The sequence below is a fragment of the Anser brachyrhynchus genome, assembly GCF_964034855.1.
Source record: "Anser brachyrhynchus genome assembly, chromosome: 21".
NCBI classification, from domain to species: Eukaryota; Metazoa; Chordata; class Aves; order Anseriformes; family Anatidae; genus Anser; species Anser brachyrhynchus.
This window is the reverse complement of record NC_137714.1, coordinates 8,818,276-8,835,967: the sequence shown is the minus strand read 5'-3', so window position 1 is coordinate 8,835,967 and position 17,692 is coordinate 8,818,276. Positions and strand designations below refer to the sequence as shown.

Genomic DNA, 17,692 nt, shown 5'->3' with positions numbered 1-17,692 from the left:
CTGCTCCCGCCCGGCACGTCCCGGCACCCGGATGGCACGGCGGCGCCGGCGGCACCTACCTTCCATCGGCGTGTTGGGGTCGGGCCTGTTGGCGAACACCACGTCCACGTAGTCCAGCTGCAGCCGCTCCAGGGACGCCTTCAGACCTGGCCGCACAGCACAGGGGCCGTCAGGGGCGGTCGCCGCACGCCGGGCTCTCCGCGGCCAGCCGGAGCCGGTGGCGCCGCGTCCTGCCCGCTCCCTACCTTCTATGATGTGCTTTCGGGACAGCCCCCTCTCCGTCTCTGCTCTGAAAGAAGAGGAAGCACAGGTCAGGGCCCGCCGTGCGCTGGCCGCTCTCTTGCAGGGCAGGGTGGGCGTGCTACCTACTTTCCTCCCCAGAAGATTTTGGTGGTGATGACCAGGCTGGATCGTCTGCGGGGAGAGGGGAGAGTCACTGCCGTGCCTGCAAAGCCCCGTGCGCCCTGCCCCGCACCCCGCTTGGCCCCCTGCCCGCGAGCAGCAGTGCCCCCAGCCCCCAGCTCCTTCCCCAGCCCGTAAGCACCGCAGTTGCCAAGGAAATCTGCTGCATGAAAACGAAGCGCTGTGAAACGCCTGACCCAGGGAAAGTCATACCTACCTCCACCCCTTCTTCTTGATAATGTTTCCCAGCACAACTTCAGCCCTACAGAAAGGGAGACATAAGCCGTGAGCTCTTTAGGCTGGTACAGGAATTAGGTCAGGAACGCTTCGGTAATGAGAAGCGACTGCGAGTGGCATTGGGGAGCAGCAGGAGCGGAAGGCGAGGAGCGGGTGAGCGCCGCGGGGCTGGGCAGAGCCCGGTGGGGAAGCCCAGGACCCGGTGCCTGCCCCAGGGCCGGCCGTGCTGCCCTCTTCATGGTCTTAGCCCCGCGCACGCAGCCCCAGACCCTCGCCCCTGGGGGTTGCTAAAGCCTCCTGAGGGCGAGCAGAAGGGGAAGGGGAGCGCAGGTGTCTGTGAGAGGGCTGAGGCTCGGCGAGGGCAGCTCTGCTCGGGCAGGGGCGCCTCGCTGGAGACAAGCCATCTGGAGAGCCATTTCCCGGCTCCTCCGGCAGTGCTGCTGCTCCCCAACAAGGAGAGCTTTCTATTTTTAAGTGGCTGTGTGGGCCCGCTCCTCGCACCGCGACGCATCGGGGCCATCCCTCCCGCGGAGCAGCCCTGGCACACGGTGCCCTGGGAGAGCCACCCGCTGCCCCTGCGTCCCGAGGCACCGCACGCCGCTGTCCCGGTGCAGGCGTGGGGCTGCGATGGGACCAGGTCAGCACGGAGGGGGAAGAAATGCAGCCCAGCACCACCCGGGTGGGCCGTGCCTGCTCTGTGCCCCGGCACCGGGGCTGCTCGGGGTGCTCCCTGGCTGTGGTTTGTGATGGTTGAGTCAGAGGCGGTGCGGGAGCTGCCGGCACAGCCTCCCCGCCTCCTGTCACCCCTCTGCCGGCACCGCGTGGCCTGGACAGAGCCCTCACCTCCACGGGAGAGGGCGCGGCGAGACGTAATGTTTGAGCAAATGTGAAATGACTTCCGAAAACGAGAGCGGAGAAGCGGAATGATTTAATTATTTCCACTCTCCAAACTTTCAAACCAACCTGCATGACAATGGCTGTCCTCACCGAGCTAATGGAGAGCAACGCTCATTGCAAGGAGGGCGAGCAAGCCCTCGTTACTGCTCTCGGGGGCAACGGGCTTGCCGGAATGCTTAAGATCACCTATCCTTTCAAACTCTCTTTCAAATATTTAGAATCCGGAGTGTCTGCAGGCACGCTGTACCGAAGAGCTTTAATACTGCTCGCACAACGCTGTGAATGAGCACGGCTGTCTGAAAACCTCAGGTACAAGGAAATCCAGCGTGCCTGGAGAACTGGGCTGGACGGGGGCTTGGAGGGATGGTTTGCAAAGAGCCACGAACCCAACGAGTTATCGACACCCGGTGAGCGCGGGGCTGCAGCGTGCGGCAGAGCCTGGCCCTGTCCCGGTGGGGGCTCTGCGGTGCCGCAGTGCCCGCATGGCAAACCCACGGCACACGGAACCCACCGCCCACCAAACCCCCTGCCCACCGCCCGCCAGCAGCTGCAGCCCAGCCCGGCAGCTGCCACGAGCAGTGTTGAAGGGCTCCGTGAATTCAGACGTGTTTGCCTAAATCACCCAACGAGTACTGAGGGGCTCTGTGAGGGCTGGAGGCTGCCTGGGGCTCTTGCACCGACACACGGGACTGAGTTTGCTGAAGGCAACACTGTCCTTGCCCAGGCTTCTGGGTAACGCAGGAGTGGGTTTGAGGGAAGAAAAAGGAGGTTTTGCTATTACGTCGATATCCGTGCTGATGCTTTTAATGCTAAATATACCGCAGCCTGCAGCTGTGAGAGGATTGAGGCTGCCTCAGCACTCTCCAGCCCAAAGCCCAGCTCAGCACCTCTCTGTGGCACCGCACGGCTCCAACACCCGGCTGCCCAGCCTGGCAGCAGCTCAGGAACACTGGAGGAGAGCTCAGGGGGTGAGGAGGAGTCAGGGGGAGCCAGGTGAGGAAGGCTCACGCAGCACATGCAGCCCCTCGTGCCGAAGCGGGGTACTCACTTGCCAGCAGCGTAGACCTCTGCTGTGTCGAAGAGATTAATGCCATTGTCATACGCTAAAGTCATCAGCTGCTCGGCCATCTGCAAAGACAAAGTGGGGGTGCCTGGGGGGGATGCCCGAGAGCCGCGGCCGTGGCCACGCGCTCAGAGGAGCCCGAGCTGAGTCCTGGTGCCCAGGGGCGGCTCCGCAATGCGGCGCCCTGCGGCTGGGCCCATGGCCCTGGGGGAGCCCTGCCGCTGGGGAGCGAGAGCGCGTGCCGTGGGGCACAGGCAATGCCAGTCAGCCCCGTCCTTACCTCGTCCGTGATCTGCCCTCCGAAAGTCACCCATGTTCCTGCGGAGGAGAGAAGTCGCACGTTGAGCACAGCGGCCGCAGGTGCGGACGGGCGGCAGTGGGGCCATGCCATGGGGGGGCTCTGTCCCATCCCCGACCGCGCCGTGCCCCGACCGCGCCGTGCCCCGACCACCCACCCCAGCTACCCTGGCACAGCTCCCATGTGCGGTGGCCACGCTTTGCACCAACGCATGTGGCAAAGCACTCGCAGCACATACCGTTCACTTTCTGTTATGTCGGGGGAGAAAAAGAGAAAACCACGTGAGAACTTCTGGGCCACATCGCAGCATTGCTGCCAGCCCGGAAGAAAGCCCCCTCTTATCTTATCTTCACAAGCGAGTGGTAACGTTTCAGTCACAGAAACCCATTGTCGCCAGCGACAATCGCAGAGCCGTAAATACATCTCTCCGTGCTTTGTAAGCGGCTCACAGGGGCTGGAAGCCCACCGGGCCGCTCGTCCCGCGCACGTTCCCAGCCAGATCTGAGGCCAGCAGCTGGCTCTGTGAGGGCGCTGCCCCCGCCGCTGCGCCGAGCCGGCGTGCGTATTGAGGACAAAGCAGAAATTTTTGGCTACAATTAAAATGCTGGGAGTGCAAGAAACGCCGTGCCAGCAGCTGACCGTCCGCTTTTTCTCCCCCATGGAGCGCGCGGGAGCCCCGCTGCGCGCCCCCGAGCCAGGAGCCGTGCAGGGGGCGCGGGCACTCACCCAAGCCGAGGCAGGACACTCGCAGCCCAGACTTGCCCAGATTTCTGCAAGACAGAGACCCATTAGAATAGCAATCGTAAATCCTCACAATGATAATTAATTAAGCTAATTAAAAAGACGACCCCCCCGGCACTGCCCGGCTCTTGGAGGGCACAGCCTACGTGAGCTCCCCGCCTGCACGCTGCGGGGCCGGGGCTGCGTTTATTCACATCCCCGAGCGGGAGGTGAGGGGCAGCGGGGAGAGTGAAACCCACCCAGGAACGGGCACCGGTGACGAAGTGAAACGCACAACAGCCCTGCGTGCCGTGGGGCGGGCGCAGATCCGCACCTTGCTCCCTGCGTGTCCCGCGCATCGCTGCACGACACGAAGCGGTGCCAGCGGGCCCGGAGCGCCTGGGCTGCCCCGAGCTGCGTGGGGACAGGCAGCAGCTGGCCCCCAGAGCCCCCAGCCGGACACCCCGAGGTGCTGGTGCCCCCCACCAGCAAGAGAGGGGGAAAAGCCCAGAAAAAAACAGGGAACTGCACAGCAGGGGGGTGGGAGAGCAGCAATGGGGACAGAGAGGCACACACAGCACCAGGGCCCACGCTGCGTGTAGAGACACCTGCAGAAGTGACCCTCTGAAAGGAGAACCCAACAGACGCACGTCTCTCCTCTAAACCACAAATCATGGCTGGAAAAGTCAGGCATTTATTTTAACATAGGAGGAGGGGGGAAAGATGAAACAGCTGAGCCCAGCTGAAAGCACCGAGACCTAACCACAGTCACTGCTCTACTTCTGCAACCAGGAAAAACCGAAATAAACCTGGGGCTGTCGCGAGCCAGAAGGTACAAGAGAAAGAACAACAACGGTGGATGCGGCTCCCCCGAGAGACAATAATTGCTGATGAAACCAGAGATCACTGAGCAATAAAAGTTGGCTGAGCGCACAGGGGCATGCCGGCAGCAAAAGCAAACGGGAAGTGCCCAGCCTGGCCCCGTAACTGTGTCAGCAGCCTCCGTGCGCGTCCTGGGACAACGCGCCACGGCTCGGGAAAAAGCACGCGAGGGGCAAGGCGGGGAGCGCCTGCCAGGGGAGCACCCCCAGGGGGGAGCGCGGTGCCCAGCCCTGCCCTGATGTGGGACGCTGCCCCCGGGACCGCCGGTCCTCGCCCTGCCGGCATCGCCGGGAGCTCGCACGGGGAGAAGCGGCTGGCGAGCGGAGCAGGTGCCTGCAGGCACGAAGCGCCCCTGCACGGCACTGAAAATTCGGCTGGCTCAAAGAAGTGGAGAATATTCTTTCGGGAACGAATCCAGGCTGGCAGACGTCTTTCCTGCCTTTGCCACGGTGATTGATAGCGCATTTTTAAAAATCACAAAGGTTCAAACAACAAGCATTAAAATAAATAAAGTGTAGGTGAGCTGCTGCAGCCCGCCCGCGCGCGGCTGCCGGAGCCGAGTCGCGTAGCAACTGCGAGGGCCCGCGGCCCCCCGGCCCCCCCGGCCCCGGCCCGGCCGCCCGACGCGGGGCTGAGGGCACGGGGACGGAGAAGAGCCGCAGGACGGCGATGCCGTTTATTAATTTCAGGCTGAGATTAATCAGGACGCTTTCCTTCTGCGCTGCTGCATCATTGTCCAACATCTGGAAGGCACGGGCTGCTCCCGCGCCACGGAGCAGATGCTCCGCGTCTCAAACCCATTTTATTTTTAGCCTGCTTAGCAGGGGGCAGCGGCGATCGCCGCGGGCTGTCAGCACGGTGAAGGCCAGGGACAGGGACGTGGGGCTGTGACATGGAGAGGAGCACAGCCGTGGCTCGCCCGACCCGTGTCACGCCGCACGGGCACCGCTACTGCTCCAGGAGCCCCCCCCGAGCACGGGAGGCAGCCCCTTGGCACAGGAGCAATGGGAGTGCCTCTGCCCATGGCTTTCCTGCCCAGAAGTTTATGGATTGGTCGCCAAACCGAGACACGTGCGGCTACCTGGGGAGGCCACGCACGGGAATTTCAGGGAACGGGCATCCCCCCGCACGGCGGAGGGCCTCTACAGCGCCTGTTTGCAAGGAGCCTTTGTATGGAGGAGAGCGGGGGTGTCTGGAGAGCTCGGTGACCCCGGTGCAGGTGCCGTGCCACCATCACCATCACCTCCTGAGGCTCTCGGAGGGACCCAGGCTCCGGCAGCCGCCCCAGCAGGTCACTGCCTGGCAGAGGGGTGGCCCAGGGAGCTGGAAGAGCGCGCCTGCCTGCTCGGAGAGGAACCGGGCAGGGGGAGAGCGGCGCACAGGACGCTGGCGTATGCATTGTGTCTGTGTGTCTGTGGTTTCACCGCCGGGAGACCTGGCTGTGGCAGTGCCCATGCTCGCTCTCCGCACCCCGGGACGGCGCTGAGCCCACCCTGCCCAGCGCCGAGCCGAGCCCCGCCACACCGGGCACCCCAAGCCCCGGGCAGTGCACGCAGCCACGCCAGGCGAGGGGGACGCGGCTAATTAGGAAGATAACAGAGGGCGACGGCTGATCTCATTCCAGCGGTACGCCTGCCTGATGCATTTTGCATCCCAGCACCGTTCGCATCTGGGCTGGAGCGGGAGCACGCTGCCGCGATCAGCTGGGGCTCGGCGGGAGCTCAGCTACGTGGGGAACCCCTGCCCGAGCGCGGGGCGCTGAGCGCATTAACCCAGCCTGTGCCGGCCAGGGCACGCGGTGCACACGCCGTGCTTCATTTCCAGGCCCGCACACACAGACAGGGTCCGAACACTTCTCGCAGCTCAGCACACGCTCCCTGGGTTTGTGAGTGAACTGGCAGCGCTGCAAAGCCCCCGATGCCTTCACAGCCCACGAACAAGCGTGTGCCACGGAGTCTCCAACTTCCCCAGCTCAGCCGCTGCCCGCTCCCGCAGGCTCACCAGGCACCGCGGGTCCTCCTAAACCCCAAACTGCATTTCTGGGTTACTTTTTCCCTTCCCATTCCACTGTTTTACATCAGGTTGGACCGAAACCATACTGAGAGGGGAAAGACAGCAAACTGCGAGGAAGGAAATGAAAGCGAGCAATGCACACACGGAGCAGACCAGCACTTGTAGCTCCGAGAAACCTGGAGCAGGAAGATGGGAACAATACACCCCCAGCCCCGAGCCTCCCTCCTGCACAAATCACAGCGCGGGGTATCACACGCACCCGAAGCGGCGGCACATCTCCCCGAGCGAGCAGCGCATCCTTCTCCTACCTGTATTTCATCCCCGGCTGCTTCACGCTGGATTCGCTGGACGACGGGGCGTTCTGCACCGAGAGCTGCCCCAGGCTCCGGGCGACCATGGCCACTGCCCGGAATTTGCTGCGCGTGCCGAGGCTGGGGCTGCTGGCATTCTGCCGGTTCAGCCGGTCCTCCGCGCTCCGGCTCTTTATGCTGTGCTCGGAGCACACAAAGGAGACCTGCATGGTGCCCTGCGGCTCGGGCTGGAAGGCTCCCTCCCTCCCCGGGGCTCAGCCGCTCCTCCCGGGCGAGCGGCGGAGCGTCAGGGGTGAGGATAACGGGGAGGGCTTCCCCCAGGAACGCGCAGGTCCCGGAGGAGAGGGCAAAGCGCAGCAGCCAGCAGACGCCGCGTGTTCGCTCTCAGCCCGCGGCAGTGCCGGTGCTTGCCTGTCCGAGGCTTAAAGGCAAACTTGGGGACGTCGCGGTGCTGTCCTCCGCCTCCAGCCCCCTCCCGGACACACAGACCCCGGGGTCTCCGCCGAGCGTCGCCGATGCTGCCGGTGGGTCCAGCCGTGCCGTGCCGTGGGGAGCGTCCCTACGCCCCGGCTGCGCGGGGGAGAAGGCTGCGTGCCCCCCGGGGGGCCGGTGTCCTGGGCACCGTGCGGCCAGGGCTGTGCGCTGCGCTGCAGCCCCCCGGCATCGCCCGCCGGGCGCCCCTCGCCTCCCGCGACCCTCCCGCGGCCGCGGAGGCGGCAGGGAGCAGCGGCAGCAGCCTAAATTTAGACGGCAAACTCTGCGAAGCAGGGCCCTCCTCCTAACGTCTGCGAAGCATCACTCAGCCAACATGACGGCTGCGGGGCTGGATCGAGAGACCCAGCTTATATCAGCTCCAGGCCATCAATATTTGATGAGATTTAGGAAGCAAACAAACCATGTCGGAGCAGGTGGGGAGGCAGAAACATGACCACTTCCAGCCGCTCCGTGCCGGGAAGGCGCACACCCCCCTTTATTTCTGAAGCGCGTGCCTCTGCTGCGCAGGGCTGCTGGAAAGCCTCTCGAATTCTCTGCCTTCACCTTGTCCCTCTGAGGCTCTCTCCGCGGAGGAGTGCTGACAGCAGTGCATTCACGACTCCTGGCCAGCACAGAGACCCAGGGGGCTGCCCCCCGCTGCCGCCGGGGCCAAATCCCTGGGCAAATCCCTGCCGGCTTCCACCCCTGCCTCCACCCTGCCCTGCAGGCGCTGCTCCCCCAGTCCAGCCGCAGGACGTGGGATTTGGGGTGCAACAGGCGACGATGGGGAAGGAACCCCTGGCCGTGAAGGGGTCTGTTGTCTTCCTTCAGCTGCGCAATAACAGTGCAGCGTCTCTGCTCCTAAGCTGATCCAAGTCAGATTTAAAAGCTCTCACAGGAGTGTTTGCACATTAAAAAGTACATTATTACTGGGTAAACGTGCAACCCGTGGAGATGCCACCAGCCCTCCCGCTTTCTCCTGGGGCAAAAGCCTCGCTGGGTTTGAAGCTGGTGCTGTGTGACTCTTCCCTGAAACTTCCCCACGGAACAGCTAAATCAATCAAGCCGAAACCCAATTCCAGCATCTGCTGAAGGAAGGACACGAGTGGCTGTGCTCACGGGCCATCGGCCGCGGGCTCCGTGGGCGTTTCCGCGCCGGGGGGACACGCGGCGGTGCCCCAGCAGGCAGGGCTCTGAGGGCCGGGGAGTCGTGGTCGGAGCAGGAGAGGAACCACCGAGCCAGCCTCCAGCCGGGCTGCCAGTGCAGCGCTGTGCAGTCATTTCTGGAGCACAAGGAAAATGGTTCGGGGCTGGGGACTGGCTTACGGGGGCGTGCAGGGGGATTACATAAATCAGCCTCCGATGCAACGAGACAACTTGTGATCCGCTCGGGCTTCCCTCTGCCTCAAAGCTCCTTAGCGCGGGCGGCGGGGCTGGGTAATCCGCGGGCGGCAGCGCGAGCAGACCCCGGCCCCGGGCGGGGGGAATCCTGCTGCGCTCCCCACCGAAGGGACTCCTGCCGCTCTCCTGTGGCCGACCCAGGCGGGCACCTTCCCCGGGGGCACGAGTATCGCGGGCGCTCCTGCATCCCCCAGCTGCGGGCGGGAGCTCCGTGCCCCCAGCAGCCCCGTGCTAATCTCCCCGCAGCGCTGAGCCCAGATTAACGCTGCCGCCAGCTTTCGCCCACAGCCACCAGCGCAGGGAACGGCCGCGGGTCTGCGGGAGCAGCCCCAGCAGCTCTCCCGAGCCGTCCCCGTCCCCTGGGCTGTCCCCTGGGCCACGGGCGGCCCCGAGTGAGGAGGCGCCCAAGGGCCATGCCTGCTGGTGCACTCCATCAATAAATAACTGCCGCAGGAATATTAAATGGGCTGCCGCGACGTGTAAATGCTAACTCCGCTTTTTGTTAAGCGGCCAGGACAGCTCCTCGCCCTTGCTGCCCTCTCCCCTGCGGGGGCATGAAGGCTGGGGGCCGTGCTGGGAAGCTGCGGGTGCTCTGCGCATCCCCCCTCCGGCAACGGTGCCGTAATGAGAGGGACAAGAGCGAGCTGAAACACCGATACGCCGCTCACCGCACCGCGCCCTGGACCTACATGCAAAATTAATGGTGCCAGCTGTCCCTGTGCTCACAGGCAGCTTTCCGGCTCAGCAGGACATTTTCTCAGCTTTATTCTACCCCCCCCCCCCCCCCCCCAGTGTTTAATTTTGCAGCCAGAGAGGCCGGGGGAGCACAGGGCACCCGGAGGCACACATTAAATCCTCCTGCAAACACTGCAAAAGGCCAGGGCCGCGCCGTTGCACAAAATACATTTGCACTTCCAAACTTCCCACCGACACTGAAGTAAAAACAAAAATAAGACGGGAAGCTTAAAGAGCACCATCGACCGAGCGAGACAGCAAGGCGCTGATTTACTTCAGCTTCCCCTGCAAGCACCGCGCCAGATCTCCTTCCCTCGAGGGACTGCAAAGGATCGCACCGTCATCGAGAGAGAGGCCGCGTCCCGCTATGTTTGGCCGGGCGGCGTTGGCGCGTCGCCTGCAGGAAGCACCACGCGGAGCCGGCTGCGACGCCGCCCCGCGCCCGGGCACCGCACCGAGCCCTGGCGCCGCCGGGATTTCTGTGCCCGGCCGGCACGCCTGGTGCTCGCGACGCTTCGCCCGAGCGGCCGCGGCGCCTTACCTGTACTTCATGCCGGTGGCGCGGGCCGCGCAGCCGTCCAGCGAGAGCCCGTGCGTCCGCAGGAACTCCTCCAGCGTCTTGGCCTGCGCCGCCGCGCGGACGTCCCGCAGCCGCCGCAGCTCCAGCGCGTCCGCCCGCCGCGGCTGCTGCAGCCCCCAGTCCGGGTGGTGCCGGCTGGCCACGCTGCGCAGGCTCTCGCTGTACGTCATGGACAGCATCCTGCTGCCCGAGCGCGGGGGCTGCGGGCCGGCCGGGCGGCGGGCGCTCAGGGGTGCGGCGCAGAGAGCCGGGCAGCCGCCCCGACCTCCCGCAGCGCCGCGGCGCCCCAGGGCCGCAGCCTCGTGCCCGGCCTCGTGGGGACCCGCAGCAGGTCTGCCCCTCGCGCAGCCCAGGGAGGGGACAAGGGGCCCCGGCGATAAATGGCAAAACAACTGGCTTAAGCGGAACAGAAATCTGCACAGGAAAGCCAACGAGCAAAAGAAATGGCAAATGCAGCGCAGCAGCAGGGAGGGGAATGGAAGGGGTGCTGCCAGGGCTGGACCGTGCTGCTGATGGGGCTGCATGGGGTGCTCAGGTGGGGCTCAGCCCCACCACGCTGCCCTCCTGGCATGGCACGGCATGGGTACAAGCACTGCACAATGCAGCGGGGTCCTGGGGCTCCTGCTGTGATGGTGCGGAGCTGGGTGCACCACTACAGCCTGCCATGCGCCCGCCTTGAGGCACGGCTCTGCTTCCATGGGGGGCACCGACCGGGCTGCAACCGGTTTGCGTTTCCCTAAGGAATGCACAGCAAAGGGACACGGGCGGCCCCTGGAGCTGGCTGGGCTGGAACGGGCGGTGCTGCAGCTCCTGGCGGAAGCCGGTGCCTGCACATGGGCCACGCTCGCTGGCCAGCGAGGCCGCACGGCCACGCGGGGCTCCCGTGGGGCAGGAGTCCTGCGGAAGGGCCGCAGGCGCCAGGCGCTCGCTGGCAGCCCTCGGGGTGCCTGTGGTGCCCGCAGCAGGCTGCTGCAGCCCGTGCCGCCAGCCAACACCTTCCCTGCAGCAGCAGCGCGGCGCCGAGCGCGGCACTGAACACAGCCTGCGGCACAGCGGGCGCCGTGCACGGCCGGAGGCGCCCAGCGCCCCACGGCAGCGCCTGCGACCTCGCTGGTGGCGGCACCGAGGAGGTGGCATTGATTTCCCTGCTGCTCTCTGGAACACCCACTGCTCTTAGGGCCCGAGCGAGCTGCGCGTGTCTGGGGGCTCCCAACGGGTCCTGGATGGGGAGAGCCCAGCACAGAGCCTGGCTGTGCCCGACACCCCACTGCTGGCATTGTGTTTTTTTTTCTTTTTTTCCGGAGAAGTTGTTTTACGGCAGCACAGCTTGAAAGCAGCGTGCGCTCTTCCAGTGAAGTGTGACCTCAAGAAAAAAGCAGAAAAAGAGGAAAAAAGAAAAAAAAAGAGCATTAACTTGCAAGGAATTACTGAAAACCCTGGGGAGTTTCTGGGATAAACAATGTGTTTGAAAATACCGTAGAACTCCTCCTGCTCAGGAAAATCAAGCAGCAAGAGCTCCTAAAACGCAGGGAAATATGAAAAGAGGATCCCCTCTCCTGAGGTCAGCCGGGGCTATGACAAAACAAAACCTGAACACCTCGCAAACACCAGCTCTGGCGGCGCGCTGACCGCCGCTGGCTGGAGGGGCAGCGCTCCCCGGTGCCCCAGCCCCTGCTCTGGGTGGGGGCACCCAGCGGCAGGCAGCGGGCACGGAGCTGGGGACAGCGGCATGGGAAGCAAAACCCCTCCGACCGCCTGCGCCCACCCAACACTTTCTGCTGTGCCTCGGAGCTGGGGTCTGCAGCCGGCGGTGCCGGCACGGAGCCCTTCCCCGCGGCCGAGGGATTTCACCCCGCGGTGCCGGCAGCCCCCCGGCCCCAAGGGCTCCCTCGCTCCACAGCAGCCAGGAAAATCAAAGGAGCGCACAGCGCTGCCGTACACTTCTCTGGCTTCATCTCGCTGCAATTAAATTAAGGCGGCGGATGAAGTCGGTGGGGGTGATGTGAGCTGCTCCAAGGAGCGAGGTGGTAATTAACTGCATGCCCTGTTTTGACACCTCTCTGATTTTTGGCTGAGCAACATTACCAGGCGGCAGGCAGAGCATGAAAGCACTGGGTGCGTCCACGGGCAACTTATTAGCAAAAACTTTGTGCTAGCTGAGCAACGAGAAGCAGTGCCCCAGCAGGGGGGCTGGAAAAGCTGCCAAAGCCCGGGCAGCGACACGCCAAAGCAGGAGCTGCTGTTCTGCGGAGGATTGCAGGCAGGACCCCCGAGCACCCCCCGTCCCCAGCCCGCGGGGACCCCAGCACCCAGAGCCGAATGTGCCGCAGGGTGCTCCGAGGGCGCAACGAGCGGTGCCACGGTGCCAAAAGGCAGCGGTGAGCCCGAGGCGGGTGCCCCCCTCCAGGGGCAGACAGGGAACTTTCCAGCCCACACCCGACATCTCACACCCTGCCTGCAACAGAACAAAAGCACCACCACAAACGAAAACACCCCCAACCAAACGAGCCCTGCGTTACCTCGGGAGGGAAACCGCTCTGACCCCCGTCAGGCCCCGCTGTGTGGCGGGGGGCGCGCAGACCCCTGCCCAGACAAACGCACCCCTCGCACACCGGGAGCCGCCTCCGGGCCACCCGGCCCCGTGCGCGTCCGGCCCCGCGCCGCCCGGCTGCTCGGACTCACCCGGCTTCTGGGGATCCTGCTCATTAAAATGAAAAGCTCTGGGTTGTTAGGGTTCCCTTGGACAGCTATAAGACATGCACAGCTGTGTTTTTTTTCATTAGGGGAGTGTCGATGCTTAGCATCCAAAGCAATTGGTGAATACAGGTCCCTCCAGAGTCAAGTTTTTTAGCAGCGCTCCATTAGCCCTATTAGGGTATTTTCTTCCTAGCGAACAGGAGCTCAATTATTCATGACTTCTTCTCTAAAAGCCTGTGGATGTGCAGCTGCTTTATGAACACTGGCATCGTTTCCCCCGCCCGGAGCCGCCCCTCGCCGGTGGCTGCAGCGAGGCGCCTCGCAGCGACAGGTTGCGCCCCGCCGGGACGCGCGTGGCGGCGGCACCCGGGGTGCCGAGGAGCCCCTCGGCGTGGTGGCAGGGCTCGCAGCTGGGCTGCCGAGGGACGCCGGGTCCAAAACACAAACACCTCTGGGCAGACACGCTTCTCCTAAACGGAGATCTGCTCCAGACCCTGTCACCCTCTCCTCCACCCACACGCCGTGCTGGGGGACGGAGGGGGAGGCCACGGCGCATCGCCCCTCGCACCACCGCGGGCTGTCCTGGTGGCGGCCAGGCCGGATCCGGCCCGGCACCGCTGTGTACGGTGTCCCTGGAAGCACTGAGGTGGCTCCCAGAGCCCTGCTGGCACCATGCGCCAGGGAAAAGTGCCTTTTTAATTTTAGACAGTAAAAGGTTGGAGAAAAAAACATGTGTTGTCTTATGTATCAGTTAATGACATTTCTCTAAATGGAAGGAGCAGATGAAAGGGCTGGACGGATTCCTGGAGCAGCCCTTGGGAAAAGCTAACAGGCTCAGGCTGTTCTCCGCACAGCACCAGCCGAGCCAGGCTCGTCAAGGGCGAGGAGACGACGGCGTGTCCCACCCCCCGCTGGCCCCCGCGCCGGCCAGGCCAGAGCCCTGCGAAGCGGCGGCGTGCCGGGGCCCTCGGTGCGCGGTGCCGCTCCCCAGCGCCCCGGGCAGCACCCAGCACGCGCAGCGATCACGGACCCGACGGACAGCACGAGTCTGAGTTCAAGAAGCGTTGGGACAGTGCCCTCAGATATATGGCTCGGTTTTGTGTGGGGCTGGGAGCTGGACTCGATGATCCTCGTGGGTCCCTTCCAGCTCGGGATACTCTATGGCTCGAGGATTTAAGTGATGGCCGGGCCCACCGGGGAACGTCCCGAGGGGTTCCCTGAGCCCTGCGTGGACGTGGGGCAGCCACAGGCGAGGGGCTGCTCTGGTGTGGGACATTTCTACTTCCCGGGGGCGTTTTTAGGGAGAAAGAAAGGACTCGGTTACCTGTAGAACTGGAGCTGGCGCTTGGGGCTCCCATACCTAGCGCTTCCGACAGCAAGGAGGAGAGAGAAGAAACATGCCACAAACCGCGTTAGAAAGGTGGAGGGCCCGGCGGGACCGCGCGGCCGAACCGGGACCGGTGGTGGCGGCAGGGATTTGGTGGTGCCCCCCCTGTGCTGCACCCACCCGTGGGTGCCCGATGCACCGGGTACCGGCATGCTCCCGGACGGTAACCGGAGGAATCAGCTGTTAAAACGAGGCCCTGGCGCCCCGGGGCTGCCCGCGGTCTGGCAGTCCTGGAAGCGGTTTTCCACCAAGCACACCAACGGCCGTGGGATCGCTGGGTCCTGCCGAGCCCCTGGGGCCGCCCGGGCCGGTGCTCACCTGTAGATCATCCCGGGGGAGCCCGTCTGCCTCAGCGAGAGTCGTGCCGGGGAGTCAGTGGTCGATTCCGGATACATGGAGCCAGCCTCGCGTCCCAAGCCCCGCTCTCTGCCTTACCCTCTGAAAAAAAAAGAGGAAGAATAAGCTGAACCAGACGCAGGTTTGCCGAGCGTGCGAGTGACGGCGTTTCCTGTCGCTGAAGCCTGCGAGCCGGATGGGCGTGCGGCAGGGGCACGGCGCGGTCCCCGCCACCCCGCGTGGAGCCCCCCTGCGACCCCAGCACCCCAACCCGCTGCTGGCTGCTGCTCACCCCGTGTCCCTGCGTCTCCCCCAGACCCGTCCCACCCTGCCCTGCCCAGTGCCACCAGCTCCCCTCACTGGGTTGTTTTCCCCAAAATTCGGGGGCTGGTGGCTTCCAAAAGCCAGCACTCTCTGAGAGGCTGGGAGAACACAACCCAGGGCGTGGGGTCACGGACCAAGGCTGGGGGCTGTGTGCTGGGGCAGTGAGCAGGATGCTGTGCAAGCCTGCGCTGCCGGCGTGCTGCTGGGTGCTGAGCAGGGCTGCCTGCTGCCTGCGCTGCTGCCTGCGCTGCTGCCCGCAGGAGGCAATCAGGACACGCCACGGCGCGAGCCAGCTCCGGGGCTGCAGAGCTGCACTGGTGAGGCCCAGCCCTGTGCGGCAGCAGTCTTACAACACAGCAGGAAACAGTGAAGAAATTCAGGGCCTGAAAAATTAAACATTTTGCTGACAGGGAAAAAAAAAAAAAAACAACCCTGAAACAACCCCGTGAGGCTCCCTCTGCAGTGTATGTGCTATTCCCAAGCACAACCAGAAAAGAAAATTACCCTGGCTTTTCCTGCAGTCTGCTTGCTACCGCATGAGGGGGGTGCAGGAGCTCCGAGCGAAAGGGGGGGATTTCAGTCTTTTAAATTTAAACGACCTTTCCGCAGGCCCGTGAAACCCAACCTTTACACTGCAGGCAGCGAGCTGCTTTGCGCCCTGGATCTGGAGCGAGACGTTTCCGCGCTGCCTCCCCAGCAGGTGCAGGGCCTGGCGCACGGCGCGCTCGCCTCCCGGCACGCATCCCGCGCGCATCCCTGCACGGCGCGCACGCAGCCCGCGCGCGGCGGCGCAGCCCCTGCAGCCCTCGCGGCCCAATGGCAGCGGCTGCGGCAGCCGGGGCCCGTCCCCGCCGAGCCGCTCGCCAGCACGGCGGGAGCGCTGCGGCCCTGCGCCAACGGCCCCCCTCGCGCAGCAGGGCCGGGAGCGCGGCTCGCAGCGGCTCAGCGAGGACAGGATGATTTTTCTAGTGGCAGGAGGCAGCTGCCCTCCCGCTGCTGCGCCGCTCCCTGCGGCAGAGCGGCCCGGGCACCGCTGCGGAGCGTGACCCCAGCGGGTGTGCGGCACCCCCGTGATGCCCACGGGTCCTGCAGCACAAGCGCCTTCCCCCAAAGTACCCCGGGAGCCCCAGCAGTGCTCTGCAGCCCACAAGGAAAGACCAAGCACCATGGGCAAAGCTGGAAGCATCCCCAGGGGGCGAGAGTCCCTGCAAAGGGGCTGCGGGAAGGGCAAAGCGGGCAGGAGCGGCAGTTCTGCTCCCGGAGATCAGAAACCCTGTACGCACAGCACCTCCCGCTGTTCGGCAGCGCAGGGCTAGCCGCAGCCGCCAGCCCAGGCGCTGCTCCTCCTGCACAGCACCTCCTGCCCGCCCCACCAAAGTCAGCGGGAAGCAGGGCGATGAGGCCGAGGGGAGCTGCACCGAGGGGACCCCGCTCCGACCCACAGCTGGGGCAGCGGCACCGCTTCTGTCTGCGCGAGCAGAGGGAACGGAGAGGCCAGAAACAGGCTCAAAACTATTGCACAGCTTAGTAGCAGCTCTTTTCAGGCGTTGTGGATAATTCTGGTGAGCCAGCCCTGCCGCCTCTCAGTGGGAGCCCCCAGCTACCCCCTTGGTGCTGGGTGCCCCCCAGCCCTATTTGAGGAGCTCAGTGGGGCAGCACCGCCGAGGCCAAAGGCTCCGCTCCCACCACAGCAGCGCGGCAGAGCCAAGCTGTGACCGTGCTCACTGGGGAACCGCTGGCAGCCCTAAAATGTGGAGAGGGACGTGAGGCCCACGAGGCATCTTCTGCCCGGGTGGTGCGCGGTGCCCCAGGGACCTGCCCCAGATGCAAAGCAGAGCGGCGTGCCATGAGGGGCATGCACCGTGGGGCAGCACGGCATGGCAATGGCACGGCATGGCACGACATGGCATGGCACAGCATAGCACGGCACAGCACTCCACAGGGCAGCACCAATCCCCAGGACAGGGCAGCTCTGCCGGGCCACCAGCGCGTCCCTCCAGGTGCTCGGAGCCAGAGGCGCTGCCCAAAGCCCCGTCCCTCCGGTGCCGGCACCTTCCCGTTTCCCTGCAGGGAGCCCGGGACAACTCCCGCAGCTTCAGCTTCATCGGGGCTAAACCCAGCACAAATTTCTGCAGGGTGATGTGTGGAAACAGAAGGAAAGAGTTCTCTGCTGTGGGGTGTTGGGTATAAAAGCGCGGGATGCACCTGGGACCCAGGCATGAGGGGTGCTCTGAACGCTGGCTGCCACCCAGCTCCCATCCCCGTCCCCATCCCCAACCCGTGCCAGCACGATGGGTCAGGAAAGAGTGGCCGCTGAGATGCTGCAGGGATGTAGGGCCAAGGCGGCCCAGGGCTGAGGCTCTGCTGGTCCAGCCGGGTGGACGGTTTGAAGGAGGCTTTAAGACTCGCTCATTAGAGCGTTAATTGCCGGGATCTAACTGCATGGCTTTACCCTGGTCCTGACCAGGCGTGGTGCGGACATGGGAACGCGCTGACTGAAATCGAACTGCCCCGCAGATGAGCAGTGATGCTGAAAGTGCCAAAGCGAGGGCCTGCGCCTACTTCTTGGCAAAAGGGTCTCCTTCGGGCAGAGCCGCCACGTGAAGCCTGAGCGCCCCAGCCAGCCCCGAGCACGGCCCCCCCGAGCACCCCCAGCTCCGGCCGGCGGCGGCCCATGGGGCGGGCAGAAACCTGGCACCTCTGGTTCCGCCCGGACCTTCCCTGGTGGCAAAGCCGGCACGGGGCGTCCCGCGACGCCCTGCCCGTCGGCGGCCCTGATCTCGGTGGGACAGCACCGGCTGAGGGCGGCTGCTCCACCGGGAGCCCCCCAGGCACAGCCGCTCTGCTGAGCCCCGGCAGGGCCGAACTGCTGCTTCCCCCTGCCCAGGCCCTCCCTTCCCCACTGCAGCCGCCACTGCTGCGGCTGGGGCACGGC

At 64.8% G+C, this 17,692-nt stretch overlaps 1 protein-coding gene across 16 annotated transcripts in view; it reads right to left on the bottom strand.

The window, feature by feature from the left end:
- The window catches only part of KCNAB2 (potassium voltage-gated channel subfamily A regulatory beta subunit 2), a 28,080-nt gene that overhangs the window by 5,132 nt on the left and 5,256 nt on the right, over nt 1-17,692 (bottom strand). For 7 of the 16 annotated variants that reach the window (XM_080563845.1, XM_080563846.1, XM_080563837.1 and 4 more), the window contains 9 exons: nt 14,416-14,535; nt 14,035-14,076; nt 3,624-3,667; nt 2,880-2,917; nt 2,585-2,664; nt 620-664; nt 370-414; nt 246-289; nt 60-146 (listed from right to left, as the gene is read on the bottom strand). In XM_080563845.1, coding sequence (XP_080419971.1) covers nt 60-146; nt 246-289; nt 370-414; nt 620-664; nt 2,585-2,664; nt 2,880-2,917; nt 3,624-3,667; nt 14,035-14,076; nt 14,416-14,492 — 502 coding nt within the window. In that variant the 5' untranslated portion in view covers nt 14,493-14,535. Of the gene's footprint in view, nt 1-59; nt 147-245; nt 290-369; nt 415-619; nt 665-2,584; nt 2,665-2,879; nt 2,918-3,623; nt 3,668-6,820; nt 9,907-9,974; nt 10,208-14,034; nt 14,077-14,415; nt 14,536-17,692 lie in introns of those variants that run through there. The other 9 variants (XM_080563834.1, XM_080563847.1, XM_080563833.1 and 6 more) reach the window with 5 other exon arrangements.